Source organism: Cyanistes caeruleus, chromosome Z (assembly GCF_971803275.1).
Source record: "Cyanistes caeruleus chromosome Z, bCyaCae1.hap1.1, whole genome shotgun sequence".
NCBI lineage: Eukaryota > Metazoa > Chordata > Aves > Passeriformes > Paridae > Cyanistes > Cyanistes caeruleus.
In genome coordinates, this window is record NC_141732.1 from 73940187 (window position 1) to 73958188 (window position 18002).

Below are 18002 nucleotides of genomic sequence, written 5' to 3' on the forward strand. Positions count from 1 at the left end.
AATGAGGTCAGGGCCACCCCTGGCAATCCTGTCACAGAGAGCCCTGCTCTGCCCCTAAAGACAAACAAAGCCTATTAATTCTGCTCCTGCTGGCAGTATCGCCTCATTGATTACCTCTGTCTGAGCAGCCCTGTAGCTGTAGCAGCTCTGTAGCTGTAGCAGCCTAGTAGCTGTAGCAGCCTGAGGCAGCATCTTGCCCAGGAGAAGACGCCACCCATGAACCACCACATCTCTCCATCTGACCCTCCCACTTCTGTCCATCATGACAGTAGCAGGTGTGGTTTCATGGAAGAGCCGTATGTGCAGGTGATGACCTTTTGGCTGGCTTCAGGGCAAGGGACAACGGGTGAGCTGAAAGGCTGTGGAGTCCAGTATCCTGGGAAGGGAGAGGGGGATGGCAGTACAGACAGCAAAGACATCTGCTGAGAGACATGTGGGGTGTGTGAGACTCTCTTGGTGCCTGCCACACATAAAAAAGGAGACAGACCATGAGTGTTGAACATGAAACCATAGGGAGCAGGCGCTCTAGGTTATGTCAAACAGGGACTATCCAGACAGTGAGGGTCATACCAGTGTTGTTATGATCTCTCTGATTGGGTCTTGCTTTCTGAAGGGCACTGGAGATATTTTGGTGCCCTCTTCATTTGGTCTGATTGAGGAACAAACTGTTCTTGCCTGCAGTGAGCAGCTCCTCTGCTCAGCTGTCTGCTTATGCTTGTCTTCGGCCTCTGGGGAGAAAATGCTTCACCAGCAGGGCTGAAGTGAATGGAGCAGCAGTGTTCCACCTGCTGATTAGCCCAATTAAGAGATAAATGAGCTCCTGGGTGCATAGGAAGCATGTGCAGTGTCAAATTGAGTCAGAGAAGTTATTCCTTGTAGAATGCCCTGGAGTGCTTGGGGAGTCATTCTTCCCAGGGCTCTTCTTGCAGTACCCAGGGGCATTGTTCTCCTGTTTCTTCATTGCCATGGGTATCAACACCAGAACTGTTAGTGGATCTCGCCAAAACTTTCCTTTCCAAATGGAGACTTTTATCAGTAGTGCAGCAAGCACACCTGTGTTGAGGAGGAAAATGGGTTTGGTTTAGCAGGTGGCTGCTTAATGTGCAGTGGAAAACATGGCAAAATCATTGTAGGGCCAATGTTGAGTGAAGTTTCAACCTGTGAGGATATCAGAAAGCTGTATGGAGCTGAGCATGAGCAGCCAATGCTCTTTTAACAAACCTTATAGGAACACTTTAAGTGATAACACCCACAAGAAGTAAGTTAGCTCATGTCTGTGATGGGCTAACATTGCACATGGACAAATGGCTTGAGAATTTGGCCGAAAATTACAGGAAAGTGTCTAATCTTCAGAGCAGCAAATTCTGGTAAGAGTACAACAGAAGGAGTTGGGCAACAATCATCTACCATGAAAATGCAGAGTGGCCAGGTCACCAAAGGGCAGGTATGGTGTGGCTGACTGTGTCAGAAGGGGACTGTATTTAGTGACCCCAGAGATCCTCGTCAGCCCTGAGGGTAAGTGAAACCAAGCAAGTACAAACAGGTTGCTGTTGAGAAACCAGAAGATATTTGCAATCCAGCCCTTGGCTGACTCACTTGGCTTTCACTTGCTCAAGATCACCATGTCTGGATGCAGGGAGAAGGAGCAGTCCAGCCCACCTAGCACTCGTAGGGGTGCACATTGGAGCCCATGACTCCATGTCTGTGCAGACACTGGAGGGAAAGTGCCAGTATCTAGCATGATTCATATGTTAGGTCTCAGGTGCTTATTTTATGTGAGGAAGAATTGCCCTTTGGAGATGCCTGTTTTTCTCTGCTTGTAATAAACTCAGGCACAGGTTCACACACTTTGGGTTTGTGTACTTGCAGAGCAGAGGTGTGCTGACCTACATGATCTTTGGAAAGGTGATAGTTTTGTTATTTTTACAGTCCTTGAACAGTAGCAAGTCACTTTAATATCTAAAAATGGTCAGCAGAACCCCAAAATTAAAGGATCCTTACATTTTCAGCAGCCAACAGAGGAGCCCTTCTGAATATCTTAGAGGGAGAAATTAATGTCTCAGTGCCATCTTGTGGAATGATCTGTACAAAAAGACAATCTCCTAGAAGCCTGCTGGAATTTTACATGGTTTGGTGTTAATATTGGGAATTGTGTTGCAAATATAATCACCAATCCAAAGATTTCTACTGCAAACTGGGATTGTGTTTTTCCCTGAGAAGACTGCAAGTCTATGGGAACCCAGTGTTCCCAGAAAGTATCTGTCCATTTTTCAGCCCAAATCAGAATCTATAGAAGCCTGAATGCAGGAGACAAAGCCTATCAAATACACAGCAGCTTCACTGTTTGCCCAGAAGGAAGGAATCCACCTGGAAGGCTCCCTGAGATTAAGGGGAAAATAAAAGTTGTAGGTCCAGTTGTGGATGTTACCGATCCACTCATACCTTACCCATCTGAGAAAGGCTCAGATGTGAGATCTCCAGCACAAGGACACAAGCATCTCAGGTGACATGTAATGTCAGCTGGAAATCACTATGTGCAGAAGAAACCTGAGGGTCTTGTTACCACCCCAACCTGGTGCTCCAGGACCCATGGCTCGTGCTCCACCAATAAACATTTGCAAGGCAGAGAATGCAGTGACCTAGAAAGATTTATTCTGTGCTATAGCATAGGTCACAGACCGACAGGACAAAAACCTTCCCACCTAGAAAAATTATGTAGAAACACCCTTGTAATCAATATTATTATCATCCATCATAGTTAAATGATCCTCAGTATCAGAGACAGACTAGTAATTTACTGCATATTTAGCCAGGCGTGCACTGAGGTCAATAGCTAATCTGTCACTGGAGGAGGGATTACCCCAGTTCATAAAACTCTCCCTGCCACAAGACATACAATCATCTATGGAGCGAAGAGGAGAATCAGCTTCCCAGGTACTTCCAATACAGCTGCTGAGTCCATGAAAGTTCCTGCTTTCACCCTGTGGGTGAAAGAAAAGCTCATGAAATTTTGCCATGCAGTAGAGGAGAGTGAGGCAAGGCCAGGGGCAGTATGAGCAGAGCACCATGTCCCCATCAGGGCAGCTGCTGACACCTCTTCAGGGCTGTTCCCTCCAGAGCCACACTGAGAAGCTGCAGCAGGTTGAGAGGGAGATGAAGAAAAGCAGAAAAGAACCAGAAAAGAAAAGAAAAAAAGGCTCAAGGAAAAAGGTCTTGAGTGTTCAGTGGATATAAGATTTTTCATGATTAATCAAAGGTATTAAAACCTTTTCACTGTGGAAAGGTAAGAGAGCCTGGTGAGCAGGGAGATAGGCAGAGGGAATGAGGGCAGTAATGGTGCTGGTCTGGCAGCCGGGTAAGAAGCCAGGAAGATCTCTTGAGACCGTTCCTGAGATTGGTTTCTCCTTGCCCTATATGAGAGGACAGACAGGATGGCTGGTGCAAGGCTCTCCATGAATGTGATGGCATCTGCAGACACAGGTGCATTCAACAAGAACAAATATTCCACCTGAAGCATTGTGCTCTTCCCAGCTGCACACAGCAGAGCACACCAGCTCCAGGCAGACCATCCTTGCTGCAGAAGAAGCATCCAAATAATCCTGCACAGGCAAACGATCCCAATTCAATCTGTTTAAAAAACCAGAACCAAACCACCAGTCAATGGGTTACAATGCAGAGCAGAGCCAAAATTCCTCTTCAGTTCTTGTAGAAAAGGTTAAGGAGAAAGATAGGCTTCAGGAGCACATCAAGGCTATTGACAGCTCCACTGTTCTGGGGTTAGGCTCTCCTGGGCAGAGGCACAGTGTCACCAATGCCCTCCTAACAGAAATATTGCATCCCTACCATACAGCTTTTATAGGATGGCATTTGGGAGAGGGGGGGAAGGGGGGAAGACTTTGAAGCTAGGTGCTGCTTTATTGGCTTGTTCATTGTTAACCAAGGGAGGGAAGGTGTCTGGGGGTGAGGAAAGGGTGCCAAGTTTCAAAGGGTAACCTGGCTCAGTGCAATGAAGTGTGCCGTCACAACAGGAGCACAAAAGCAGACTTGAGAAGGCGAGGATGACAATATTGGAGAAGACTAGGAAGGTGTTCAGGATTCGTAACAGTACCATAAGAGAGATGCTGGCAGAAGCACTGGGAACATTCATCCTCATGGTAAGGAGGAGTCTGTGCATGTGTGTGCGTGTTTGTGTGCATGTTCAGCTATTTAAGGCAGAGATTTGTAAGGTTGGTGGTTTCCTGCCACATCCTCAGGGTTGCCCAGTGGTTGACTGCTACTGCTCACCCCTCTGCTTTAGTCGGGTGGCAGTTTCCCCGCAGGCAGACCATCTGCCAAAAACCTTCTGGAGCAAAAAAGTAACGTGGGGAAAGGGTGATGGATGCTGGGAGAAAGTGAAGTTGGTTGGGATAGAATTAAAACATCACAGAATCATTTAGGTTGGGAAAGACCTTTCAGAGTTCAAGCATTAACCCAGCACTTTGGAGGCACCAGTAACCCATGTCCTTAAGTGCCACATCTGTGTGCCTTTTAAATACCTCCAAGGTATTATATTATATTTAATATCTGTAAACCTACCATTTCCCTGGCCAGCCTATTTCAGTGGGGGTTGAAACCCCACCGGTGAACAGAATTTTCCTCATATCCTCCTAATCTAATCCTCCCCTGGCACAATTTGAGGTAATTTCCTTTTGCCCTGTCACTTGTTACACGGGAGAAGAGAGCAGCGCCCCCCGGCTACACCCTCCCATCAGGGAGCTGGAGAGAGTGACCAGGTCCTCCCTGAGCCTCCTTTTCTCCCGGCTCAACATTCCCAGATCCTGCACCTGCTCCTCATCAGGTGCTCCTCCTTGTGCTCCTGTGGACCCTTCCCCAGCTCCACTGCCGTTCTCTGGACATGCTGCTGTTTCAGTTCTCTTCTAGGAGAAAACTGAGGAAGAGTTTGGGAATTATATCAAAGAGTAGTGTCTACAATGCTTGTGCCACAGCCCCTGGAAGATCCCATACAGTGAATGGAGGCTTTTCCTCCTGCTGTGCCAGAGGTGTGGTGTGGTTTGGGGGGGTGGGGTGGGGTAAGGTGAGGGGGGGATCTGAACAGGTCTAGGGAACAGATCCGGACTCTTCTATCACTGACAGCTGCTGCAAAATAAAAACAGCGTTTACCCACCTTCCCCTCGGGGTTGCCAGAGTAATGAACTTTCTGGAGAAGTTCTCCAGGACCACAACCCACCATTAGGAAGTGTAATTACAGGGTGTGAAGCATGCCAGCATTTCACTTTTGATTCTCTTGCTGCCAATCGAACAGTGCTTATGTAAATCATACATAAACTGGTCCCTTGCCTGAGGGTTCTGTTTCACAAAGAAGTAATTAAGTGGGTTTGAGCTCCTGGACTGCTTCAAAAATGTTTGGGTAGAGGATTAGGAAGTTTTCCCAGTCACTGTGGGGGGCTGGTAGGGGTGAAGTATCCACTGGGACCAGAGACTATGAATGTTTGATCAACAGAGCAGAATGAGATCTTCCCTCTGAAAGGGCCCCATATCTATCTGTGTCAGTCCGGTACACCTGGACTTAGCCTGGGCTGAGACCCTTTACACTGGACAGAGGCTAGCATGCAAAGGCGGGGCATAACCTAAATAACTTGCATTTGGAGATTTAAAGAGGAAGAAATTAAGATTTGTGTAAGCATAGGGACCTTTTGACACAGCTTTCTGTACCAAGAAAGGCGTTGAATGCACCTGTGCAGTGCATGGTTGCTTTTTACAATGTAATTTTGCACATCCAGCTCTTTGAATTTCACTCCCAGGTGAAATTCAGGTAGTTTTGCACCCACAGTAAGTCAGAGTACAGACATCTATGACTCCTCTGCAGCAGCTTAGCAAACCATTTTACTTTTTCCATTCTCTAATTTGGTGGTAGAAGTTCCCAGGTGATAAAGAACAGCTTCAGGGTTGTCCTGGCAGGGAAGCAGTATGAGGTGGACTCTTTACTCTGCACTCTGAAGAAGGCAGATTTTTCAGCCTGCAGTTCACACTGGCTCTTCTTTCACTGATCCATGCAAGGGAAGAAAGAAAAGGAGGGCACTGCACATGTGCCCCAACAAGAAAAGCAGCATCCAGCATCAGAATAAAGCATCTAGCACACAACTCTTCAGAAGCACCTCGGCCCTCAGTGCAACAGGCAGTGGTCTGGATGCACCTCCAGGATGCCTGAATGGCTGTTATTTGGACAATAACACTACCAGGGCCTCTCAGCTTAATGGACAGGCAATATGGGTAAGAGGAACCAGGCAGCAGGACTAAGTAGAGCAAGGACTAGGGAAGAAGGGATTAAAAGAAATGGTGTTTTGGAACTGTGAGGATACAGGAAGAAAACAGAAATTTGTATCTACGCTGAAAAACAGATTCTGTATCCTATCTTGTGGGGCTTTTTCAGTGCTATTTATGCACAGTCATGTCTCCTCCCCTGTAACCCTGTGTCTGCACCTATGTGCTCTCCTGCAAAACCTGTGCCTTACATATTTGTTGTCTCTTGTATCTGGCTTTGGAAAAATCACAGATGAATATATAGAATTTGTGTATTTGCAGATGTTAAGGGGACATCACAAACTGTTTCTGGGGAGTTTCGCTGAGGCAGAGTGAGAAGGGCTCACACTGTGGGGGCTGTAGCTCTGTGCAGAGAAAAGTTTGGTCTTGTGCCTACAAGAGAGATAAAAGCAGCATCTCTGGGGACCAGGGTGATGTCTGGAAGCAATGAGGGTAAGCAGACACATGAGATAAAATCTGGGTGCAGGCAGAATAGCCAGAAAAAAATCACAGTTCAACACCACAAGCCTAAGCAGAAGTTTATGTGCTGGAGAACATACTGACTTTCTTGTCTTTGAAATACATGTTACCTTGGATAAACATCAATGCAGTCCAAGGAACAGGATACACCTTCCTAACCCTCAGTGGTTTAGGAGACAGAAACCTCAAGAGATGCCTTGTCCTTCTCCAGATTTCAGCTTTAAGAGCATGCAAAGAACTGATTTTTACACTCTTACCACATCAAAAGCATGAAATAGAATTCTCTCAGGACAGAGCAATGCCTTGAATATGTGTTTTCCTGCTGGAATGTTTATCTTTAGTTTGTTTTTTTTTTTTTTTTTTTTTCCCACTGGTTCTCCTTTAGCCACTAAAAAAAACACTGAAGCTTTGGCTGTTTCCAAACTGAAAATATATGTGTTGGACAGCAAAGTTAAACCAGAATTTCCTTTCTTGTCTTTAGCTGGAATGTTACCAAAATTAGTGTTGAGTTTGGCAAATAGCTGTGTGCTGCCCAAACCACAAATTTAGTCAATAAATTGCACACCAGGAAAAGAAGGACAGTAAGAATTTGCACACCCTCCTTCCATCCATCTTTGAGGTTATGTCCCAGTGGTCCATGGTGATGCTCCCCCAGTTCATGTCCCTGGTTTCAGGCAGAGGCAGCTGCAGTGTGTCTGTGTGAATGACCCTCACTGAGCCCCAGCTCTTGGTGTGAGTGTTTGGGGTTTGTCTATCCATACCCAACTGTAATCAGAGTGCCTAGTTTTGTTTGATGGGTACCAATCTCAGGTATCACTTCAATTTTTGCAGGGCAAGGTTGTTCTCTGTCTTCTGACCATGGTCACCTTAGAGACTTCCTGTCTTTGGGAGCTCATTACTTTTGCAGAAAAAATAGCAAAGAACCCAATCTACTACAGCAACAATACTTTTAACACTCCTTTCTTTTGTTTTACACAGGTTTTTGGCTTATCTTCTGTGGCACAAGTGGTATTGGGAAAAGGAAACAACGGTCAGTATCTGAGCATCAATATGGCATTTGGGATTGGTGTTACCTTGGGCATCTATGCGGCTGGAGGAGTATCTGGTGAGCAGCACTTATATCAGACATATCCATGTTCCATAAAGGCCATGTGAATTGTGGACAGGAGTGGAGGGGTGTGTTATGGCATTGGAAGTGCCCTCACCTGAAAAAAAGCAGTCCTAGAGTCCCTAGACAAGCAAAGCAGGAGAGGCCAGGGACGAGGCATGCACAATGAGGCATGCACACAAGGCATGCAATACGTACAGAATACCGACCCCAAACTTGTGTTCTGAGCTGTGACCAGGCAAATGGGACAGGGAAGTTTGGCCAGCCCCTTCTGTTGTGGCCAACAGAGCCAGGTTTCAGCAGCTCTCCCATTTGGGACATGCCAGCATGGCCCAAGGAGACAGGGAGCTCCCAAAACCTGCTGCTGATACGACCACGGGGAAGTAAATAATTTATTGCAAAGGAGAGCTTACTGCTGATGCTTCAAAAGGAATGGTATGCAAATTTTCTCCCTATCACTTACATCCATGCACAGATGTCCCACATGAACTCAGGAAGTGGTGTCTGGGGACCATGGGGTGGCATCCCTCAAATGACAAGAGCACTACCTTTGCCTTCTGCAATTTCTGCATTCATTTGCACCAAGAGAAAACTTTAAGGGCCCTAATGGGCAGAAAATTAAAGCAACTCCTTGCTCTTGAACTGTTGGACTAGACAGAGGTCCAAACCTGGGGCTGGCTTGGAAAGAAGAATTTTCCATGTGAGCAGTCAGGAGCAGTTAGCTCTTGATTTTCTTGTCCTTTTGGAGCTGCTGGAAACAGCCTGGGGAAAGCAGACTGAGGAAAGTATGTCCTGTAGTCCCTAGTGACTTGTGAGAAGGAGCTGATCTGTTGAGGGCAGAGAGCAGTACAGAAGGGATCTCAGCTCTGCCAGCAAGAGTATCGTTACAAAACAAATTTCATACCTTCCTGACATAGTAATTTAGCTTCATCTGTGTGACAAGATGCTTTTTATGATCTTTGAAAGGGCTGGCCATACCCACAAAAGAGCAGAGGGTCTAAGAAGTGATCTGCCCCCATTCCAGTTGTGGTTGTTGGACTGTAGCAGGTGGTACATGCACTTCCACTTCACTCTGTCCTGTTTGATGAAATGATGGGTGTCTGCATCTTACCCCTTTTGGAGTCTGGAGTAGAAGATGATCATGAAGATTGGAATGTTTACTGACCCTCAAAGTTGGTACCTATCAGGCAGGAAAAATAAATATTTTCTTTAGACTCCTGGGGACACGAGGCCTGAAGAACACATGTGGTTTGCACCAAGGGCATGAGACCCAGACCCATTTAGTCTTCAAAAGCATCACTGTGATACCAGCCTTCTCCAAAGAAAGTGTCCCATCGAAACACAGGTTCTCATCTAACTGCAGCTACTCAAAATCTGCTGAAGTATGGGTTCTATTTAAGCTCAGCAGGGAGAAGCTCATTGAGAGTCTCATAGGGAAACTCATACCATCACAAGAGAGGTATATGTGACAGGTGAGATGACCCATTCTCTGGAGGCAGCCTGTGGTCTACATAATTTTTAGAAGGCTAGCTAGGAGCTCTTTGACCACCATGCCTCATCTGTTGAGAGAGAAAGGTGTTTCTAGAGGACATACGGTATAGAAGGGTTTGAATATTAAACAGAGCAACTGGAGGTTCATGAGCAAAGCCTTTATTTTGGAGTTTTCTACCCTTTTTTAAAAGGTGTTCTGATCCAGGTTACCCTGACTGGTAACCATTGGTGGGACAAGAGAGAAAACACTCTCAGAACATCTGTGTCTTGTTTTGGGAAAGTAAAACCTTATTGACACAAACAGTCCTTAAGAAAGACAGTTCCCAAAGACTTTCCCTTGGGAACAATCAGCCCCTGAGAGCTCGAAATTCTCTCAGGTTCAGAAATCGTGTCCACATCTCACCCTTTTTTCCTATTAAAAAAAAAGAAAAAAAAGAAAAATGAGAAAGATGCTTAACGCCTGCTCGTAGAGGGACCGTCTGAGCGATCACTTGCATTTTCTGCATCTGTGTCATCACTTGAAGGTTCCTCCACTTGATGACCTTCATTCTGGTCATGGCCTGTGGTTTGCCTGTTGGCTCAGTTCTACCTTTGTGACTGCAGGTCAGGATGGACACACTTTGTAGGTACCCAGTGCACCCCAGTATCTGTGGATACACATGCATACCCATGACCCAAAGCCATAACTTCAAACGAGCCTTGCCACTGCTTGGTGGTTAAATTTCACACCTGAACTTTCACTCAGGGCTGATGTGTCTCTCCTGAAGCCTGTAAAGAGGGGTGATGGTTCAAGGTAACTGGGTTATTTGAATTCTGTGGCACCTGCATTCTGCGGTAAGGTGATTTATCGTATACAAAGGTTTTGCCAATTGACTTTGCAGGGTTTCACCCTGCAGTCCCTGTTTTTGGTTTTGAAGAACCTGCTTCAGAGTACCATGAGCATGTTCAACAATGGCTTGGCCCATTGGAGAATGCCGAATGCTGCATGCCGAATTTGTGTGAAACCCCACATTTGGATAAACTGCCTCACTTTCTGTGAGGTGTAAGCAGGGCCATAACTGGTTTTCACAGTAGAAGGTATCCCGAGCATGGCAAAAGCCTGCCTCCAATGGGCAATGACATCACACGTTTTTCCTCCAGTGTGAGCAGAAGCCCACGTTGCAGAGGAGAAAGTGTCAACAGACACATACTTGTCAACATGCACATACTTGACCCTGCTGAACTCAACAATTTGTGTAACATCTGTTTGCCAAATTTCCTAGGCCTTTAGACCTCTGGGGTGTACGTCCGTTGGTAAAGGCGGAGCAAGTGCGTGACAGTCATCACAGGAATTGACAATGTCACTAGCCTCAGCTGGAGTAAAATGAAGCTGCTTTGGCAATGTGTGTGCATTTTGATGAAAGAATCCATGTGATGCTCTGGCCTATGCTAGCACATCAGGCTAAGGTGCTACCCATGCAGGGTTAGGCAATTTGTCAGCCCTGGCATCATCTTATGCTATGAAATCTGGCAGATTGGTATAGCTTGTAACTTGCTCTTGAACCAAATCTTGAAAGGTGACTGCATTTTCTTTTTGGAGGGACCATTGAGTTTCCCAGATGGGTTCGTCCCCATGCCCCTGTAAGGGAGGTGTGGGGCACTGTGCACCCTCCGTCCCATTAAAAATCTGTCCTGATCCAAACCCCCCAAGCCACCAGTACATCCCACCCCCAGAAGTTAGCAGTAGCTGTGGTGACATAAGTCCGAACTATAACAGACTGTCCCTCTGAGTTTGTGATCAGCACAGGCTGCTGGCTGACAAAACATTTGGCCATTCCCCCCAGTCCTGTGACAGGTGACTCCACAGGATCCAGAGGCCACTCCGGAGGCCACACAGAGGAGGCCAGGATGATGACGCTGGCACCTGTGTCGATCAGGCCTTGCAGGTGGATCTCTGGTGGGGTGGCGCCACGGAGGTACAGGGTACTCCACATCTCAGGCCCTTCATCAGTCAGGGTTGCAGTCCAGTACACCTGAGGTGGTCCAGCTGATTCAAAGCAAACGTCCCCTCGACACTGGTCTGCAGCCCTGGAAACAGGACTTGAAAGGCACAAGTTGAGCAATGTGTGTTTTCTCGGTAATGGTGAGGGGAGGGGTGGGCGTGGAAACCACAGCAGAAATCTGTACCAAATAATCAGCAAGTCCCAGATGCACAATGATACCCTGAAGGGTGGCACTTGACCTTCCCATTAGGAGGGCACTTTTACCCTCCCCCAAGGGTCCAAAGGCATCCAAAGGAACTCCATGCACTTTGCAACAGTTCAGGACTACTGCTGCTGCTGTACAGACATCAAGTCCGGCTGAGTCATGTGTGCTGGCCACAAGCTGGCTGAGTAAGCCTGCATCAGCTTCAGGACCTGGGGAAAGGCTTATGTCTGAGTGCATTTCTCTGAGGTGCTCAGCTTTGCATTTCCCTGATCTGCCAAAGGCTGGCCCTTAGCATCAAACTTTGCTGTGCTCTGCAATGTGCAAACTTCTCAAACTTTGTGCTCTGCAGCGTGGTTTGGCTTTCCACACCAACTGCACAGAAACGAGGGAGCTTTCCCTTTGTGCTTCTGTTTCCCCTGCTTTTTGGTGGCTTGTACTGTCACCTGCTTCTGCTGCTTACCCTTTGGCCCTTTCAAGGATGCTGGTAAGGCAGTAGCCAAGGCCATCTTATAATCTGTGGTGCCTACAAGGCCACAACCCTGAACCATCTCTGGTGAAGATGGATCACCTGGGAGAGCCTCTATTACCCTCCTGCAATCATCACTGGCATTGCTTCTTGCCAACTGTGTGACCAGTAGCCTTCTCAAGTTAGGGTTGTCCACCTGCTTTGCCAAAGATGCAGAGAGTTTTTCAACAAACTGCATATAAGGTTCCTTTGTCCCTTGGACTACAATAGTGAATTTCTGCTTTGGAGCTGACAACTCTATGGTTTTAATCAGAGCTGCAATGCCTGTCTTCTGGCACTGATCCAGCATCTGTGGGTGGAATGTAACCTGGAAATCAAGGTCAGAAAAATTTCCAACCCCTGTCAACAGATCACTTCCAACCTCATACCTAGGGTCATGGTGAGACAACTATTACATCCAGCTACTTTCATGGCCAGCTGACTCCAATGGGCTTCAAAGACTTCAAACAGGACAGACTGAAATAACACTTGAGCAAGGTGCTTAATGTTATTAATGTCAGTGACTCAGAGTGAATAATGCAAATCATCTGCATCATCTCCTGAGACCCCAGTCCATATTTTAGAACCTTGTCTCTAACGCCCATTACAGCTTTAGTGGATATAATTTGATGTGTATTAGGCAGCCCTGTTTGAGGATTTTCCTTAACCACTGGAAAAGCATGAAGACCTCCTTGTGAGGTCACAGTATCTCTTTGATCTTGCCCCTTAGATGTCACAGGAGCAGAGACAGGCACCTGGCTGGAGCTTGCCTCTCCTGTACCAGACTGTTCTTTGCAGAATTTGAAAAATCAGGAAAACTATCTCCAGTTCCCCTAAATCGTTCAAGGAGCTCCCAGTCTCCCATCTCCAAGGCTTTTTCTTTGACCTTGTCCCAAAACCGTCTGGGATCTCTGGGATGCAGTGACCTGGCATGGGGAAAGTGTCTAATGGGCGCTGGAGTTGGGACCGTCTCCATGTCCTCCACTCCGAGCAGAGACTTGCCCCGAAGAGCCAGCTTCACTGCGAGCCCCTTTGATAAATAAGGGAGGTTCAGACGCCCCTGCTCCGACACCCACGGTACCCGGGGAGGCGGGCCCCACGGCGCCAGCCGCCGGATCTGGGGCAGCTCTGGCATTCGAGTCCTGCTTGCAGGAGGGTCGGGGCACCGGGAGGGCGGTGGAGCTCACAAGAGCTGTGGCGCCGTTCCTGTGGGCAGCGTCACCCCTGGCAGCCCCTGGCGCTGCCACGCTGGCAGGGGGGGGCCGGGGGAGCCTGGGTCCAACAGAGGACCTGTGCTGGCTGCGGTGGCCGCTGTGCCGCTTGCGGGGATCGCAGTGCTGGCCGAGCCGCCGTGCTGTCCGCAGCCAGGCCAGGGCCGGCGCCTCCGCCTGCGATGGGAGCGGAGCCCATCCCGTCAGCCCCTGCGGGCGCGGCGGCCGGGCCTGCGCCACTGTTGCCGCCTGGGCCGCACCGCCGGCCCCGTCTGAGTTAAGGGGCAGCGGCGAACCAGTCCACGCAGGTTAGAGCGGGGCCACACCATCTTCTTCGGGCATTAAATCGATCAGTTGCCTGACTGCGAAGGCCGGAGCCGGTGCAGGCGCGGTGGGGCCCCCCCAGTTGTGCTTGGGGAGCGGATGAAATCCCGCCATTCCCTGTGCCCGCGGCGTCTGGCCGAGGGAAGGGGTCAGAGTAGCAATGCCAAAATTCATGCACACCACAGAGGGGGGGTCCTAGCGGCCCTGCCGCCACTGCCGGTGGATCAGGAGCCACTTGTGCTCCCTCCATCGGAAACTCTTGGAGGATGCTTGCTTCCCCTCCATCCCGCGCTTTCCCGAGCCCCGGGCGAGGGGTGGATTTCACTAGTCGAATCTCCTGCTTCCCCCTCCCGCCGGTCACCCATCCCGTGTGACTCGGACAAAAGAGCACCCACCCCCAGGCTGGACTCGCAAGGGGATGGGGTTGGGGAAAATATTCCCTCTAGGCAGTTCTGGTCCGAGTTCGATGCTGTCTTTCGTGATATATGCACCAGCAAAGCGGCTTGTGGATCAGACCAGTCTCCTCCTTCGGACCCAGCCTCTGAGACATCGCAAGACAATGCTCTGGAGCTCACGGCTTCTATTATAATTGTGAATCTCTTCCAAGGGAGGAGCAGTTTTGCTTTCTTACAAACAGCACCAGTTGGTATCACATCACTTAAGCTCTGCCAACGATTTTTCAACAGTGCATCAGCGGCAGTTGGAAAAAATCCGTGTTCTTTCCCCCGTAAATATAAAGCATTAATATCTGCTTCAGAAATGTTCAGATCCTGTCTGTAGAGAATGTCCAAACATAAATCCAGGACGATCTCCTCCTCGGGGGCTAAAGCAGCCACTGGCATGCTTTCAGCTCACTGGGAAGAATTCTCCAGCAAAAGGAAAAATGGCAGGCAAAACCCACTGGACTGAAAAAAACCCCCGTTTTTCTAGGGTGGGTGGGGGTGATTTTACCTCTCCTTGGTTGCCATAGTCTTGATGCTGAATCCCCGTTGGGCACCAGACGTCACTACAAGACATGAAGTATAGAGTGAAGGGTTCGAATATTACACACAGCAACCAGAGGTTCATGAGGCAAAGCCTTTTTTTCGGGGTTTTCTACCCTTTCTTATAAGGTGTTCCGATCCAGGTTACCCTGACTGGTTGAAGGAACAACACCTCCCTCATCCCATTGGTGGGACAAGAGAGAAAACACTCAGAACATCTGTGTCTTGTTTTGGGAGAGTAAAACCTTATTGACACAAACAGTCCTTAAGTAAGACAGTTCCCAAAGACTTTCCCTTGGGAAAAATTAGCCCCTGAGAGCTAGAAATTCTCTCAGGTTCAGAAATTGTGTCCACAGAAAGGTTCATTTTGTGTCTATGCAGGAGTAGGACCCTGACCTGAGAGATTCTTGCTCTTCTGGGTCAGTGTCTGGCTGATTGCTGTGGGGAACAGGGCATAGAACCAGAGAATAATTTGGGTTGGAAGAGACTTCTCAAGTTCATCCTGTCCAACTGGTCTGCAATGAGCAGAAACATCAACTAGAGCAGGTTGCTCAGAGCCCTGTCCAATCTGGCTTTGAATGTTTCTAGGGATGGTGCATCTACCACATCACAAGTTCCAAAACAGCTGCATCAGTGTTGAGGCCTCTCTTTTTCTGTGATTTTTGCAGGAGCTCATCTGAATGCCGCCATCACCATTACACAATGCGTTTTAGGGAATATCTCCTGGACAACACTTACAGCTTATATAATCGGCCAGTTCCTGGGTTCCTTTATGGCAGCAGCCACCGTCTTTGCTGTCTACTATGGTAGGGTTGTGTCTTTTGTCACAGAGGTTGCTGTAAGGATAATTTGAGTCAGCTCATAGTGTTGTCAATGTATGTCCTTTTACAGTACCCAGCATGATTTCTGGGTGAGGAAGGCAAGTTTCTGGCTTGTGGGACAGACCACAGCTCAAGTTCAGAGCAGGTCCCAGATATACCTCTGGAAAGGATACAGAGCTCCTGGAGAGCTGGGCATTCCCACTTCTAAGAGCTGTCTTTAGCAGAAGAACAGTAGCTGCATTTTGTCAGCATTTTGTTTTCAGGTCTGCAGGGGCTTTATTTACATGAACTACCATGAATTAGGTGCCTCTGGAGCTCTGGGGGCCTCTGATGATCTGTGGAACACAGGTTTGCAGCCATGGGGGGTTTCGAGTTGTGAGCAGAGGATCCACTACCCGTTGCCTCTAGCATCTCTTGGTCTCTGAGTGCCAGAGGGTTGGAGGCCTCCAGTGTATCCAGACAATCCAGGCTACCCTGGGCTTCTGGAGCAGGGATAGGGAGCTGGCAGGTGTAAGGAAGTGACTTCAGACCAAAGTCTGTGCATAACAGATATTGGTGAGATCATGCTCTGTGAGGAGTGTGTCACCTCCATTACATCTTCCACTGCCTCCCTTCTCCCAGATGTCTGTGCTGGCTGCAACAGGTGGACTTGTGTGTGTGTCCTGTGGGATGAGTGCTGTGCTAACTTCCATAATTACCACTTCTCCTAGATGCTATTTATGACTACACCCAAGGAAACCTTACAGTGTCAGGACCAACTGCCACAGCGATGATCTTCTCTACTTACCCTGCTCCCAATGTATCCTTGCAGGGAGCCTTCTTCACAGAGGTCAGTGGGAATGGCCGTGGTGTGGTAGGAGAAGGTGGGTGGTTACAGGTGCTGCTGCAGGGCTGCTACAGGTCCCCACAGCTCTACATGCACAGACACAACCACTACCTCTTTTCCCAAGAAGCCCAGCATCCAGGCAGGCACCTGAAAGATCCAAATCACCTTGGTGGCTGGGCAAGCCTAAAGGGTTTGGCCTAAAGCCTAATGCATGTAGGCTGCTTCACAGCTTGGTTCAGGGGCTCTCCAGACACCTTCCCTGCATGCCATGCATGCAGTGAGAAGTGAGAAGCTGAGCTGTATCACTGGCCATCTCCTCTGGGTTCAGGGCTGAACTGTTCCTTCCCTATTTGGATTCTATACCCCACTCCATGCTCCTTGGCAGCTGTGCTGCCCCTCCGCAGCACAGAGAGCCTGGGACTGTCTCCACATCTGGCACAGCCTGGACTGAACCTCTTTGTTTGAACAGATCCATTGAGACTGTGTGCAGTGGATTCCCAGCTTACAGCACAGTGTCCAGATGCCCAGAAATAGGAAAGGGATTCTTCAGGGGATGAGAGGCACTAAGACACCAGAGAAGGAAGATTCACTTCCAAGGCAAATCTTTGGAAGCCTGTGATTTGGACTCCTGCCTGGGCATGACAAAGAGGATGGTGGAAGAGCTTAGAGGTGGGGAGTGGATCCCCTCAGCTTCCTGTGGACCAGGCAGTGTCCTTGATCCACAAGAAAGCAAATTAGAATTACAGCGCCTTGCCAAAAAGCTGCAGTTTCTGGTTTTGCTGGTGTCTGTGCAAGCAGTTCAAGTCTCTCCAGCTGCATTTTCTGAAGCATAAAGAGAGAGGTGTCATCAACTCTATCAAAACTGTGCTTCTTGATGTTCTGGGCAGTGCAAATCTATAAATGCCAGCTATGTAGTCACTGATGGGAAATTCAGTTTCCCAGGTGAGAATCTGATATCTGCAATCAGGCTGTACAAAACATCACTTCCTCTAGGGGTGATCAATTTTGTCTCGTGAGCAGTTTCTTATGGCTCTGCTTCTGTCAGATAGAATGTACATAAAATAACCCATTTCCCTGACTTGAAAGATAGAGATGACATTGATGAGGAATTTGTATCAGTCTTGGTGATGAGTTTTTTCTGAGAAAATAATTTTCTTCAGTCCACTTGTGAGGAGGGAGTAATATTTGGGTCCCTCCCACCTTGATTAGACCATGAATTTCATCTGCTTTCATGCTGGGAAGTCTTTCCTGCTCTCCTGAGCAGAATCTTCCAACCTTCCCCATTCTCTATCCTGACCCTTTTCTGTTCCTGCAGTTTACAGCAACAGTTATGCTGATCCTGGGTGTTTTAGTCATCCATGATGAGAAAAACAATGCGGCCATCAAAGGCGCTCAGCCCATGCTCACGGGTATGCTGGTCCTGGGCATTGGTCTGGGAATGGGGCTGAACACAGGCTATGCCATAAACCCCTCCAGGGACCTGCCCCCCCGGATCTTCACGGCAATTGCTGGCTGGGGAACGGCCGTCTTCACGTGAGTGAATGTTTTGTTCTTAGCTTGCTCAGCTTGCCAGGGGAGGAGATAAGCACAAGATAAAATGTGTCATGAAGCCTTTTTTCTTTGGACCAAGTGATGGTATCAGTACAGAGTGTGAGGGCTGTGCTTACAGGAGCCTTGTTCATTATGTACACAAAATTTGGGGTACACTTATTCTCTGGCATGGGATTCACCTTGATTCACTCAGATACTTCAGTTTGGGCACCAAA

General features: G+C 48.3%; 1 protein-coding gene across 2 annotated transcripts in view; it reads left to right on the plus strand.

The window, feature by feature from the left end:
• The window catches only part of LOC111941058 (aquaporin-7-like), a 22590-nt gene continuing 4588 nt past the window's right edge, over positions 1–18002 (plus strand). Inside the window, exons 1-7 of one of the 2 annotated variants that reach the window (XM_086869915.1) lie at positions 46–346; positions 2810–2934; positions 4029–4154; positions 7759–7885; positions 15258–15395; positions 16121–16239; positions 17552–17769. In XM_086869915.1, coding sequence (XP_086726041.1) covers positions 217–346; positions 2810–2934; positions 4029–4154; positions 7759–7885; positions 15258–15395; positions 16121–16239; positions 17552–17769 — 983 coding nt within the window. In that variant the 5' untranslated portion in view covers positions 46–216. Of the gene's footprint in view, positions 347–2809; positions 2935–4028; positions 4155–7758; positions 7886–15257; positions 15396–16120; positions 16240–17551; positions 17770–18002 lie in introns of both variants that reach the window. The other variant, XM_023944034.2, reaches the window with a different exon arrangement.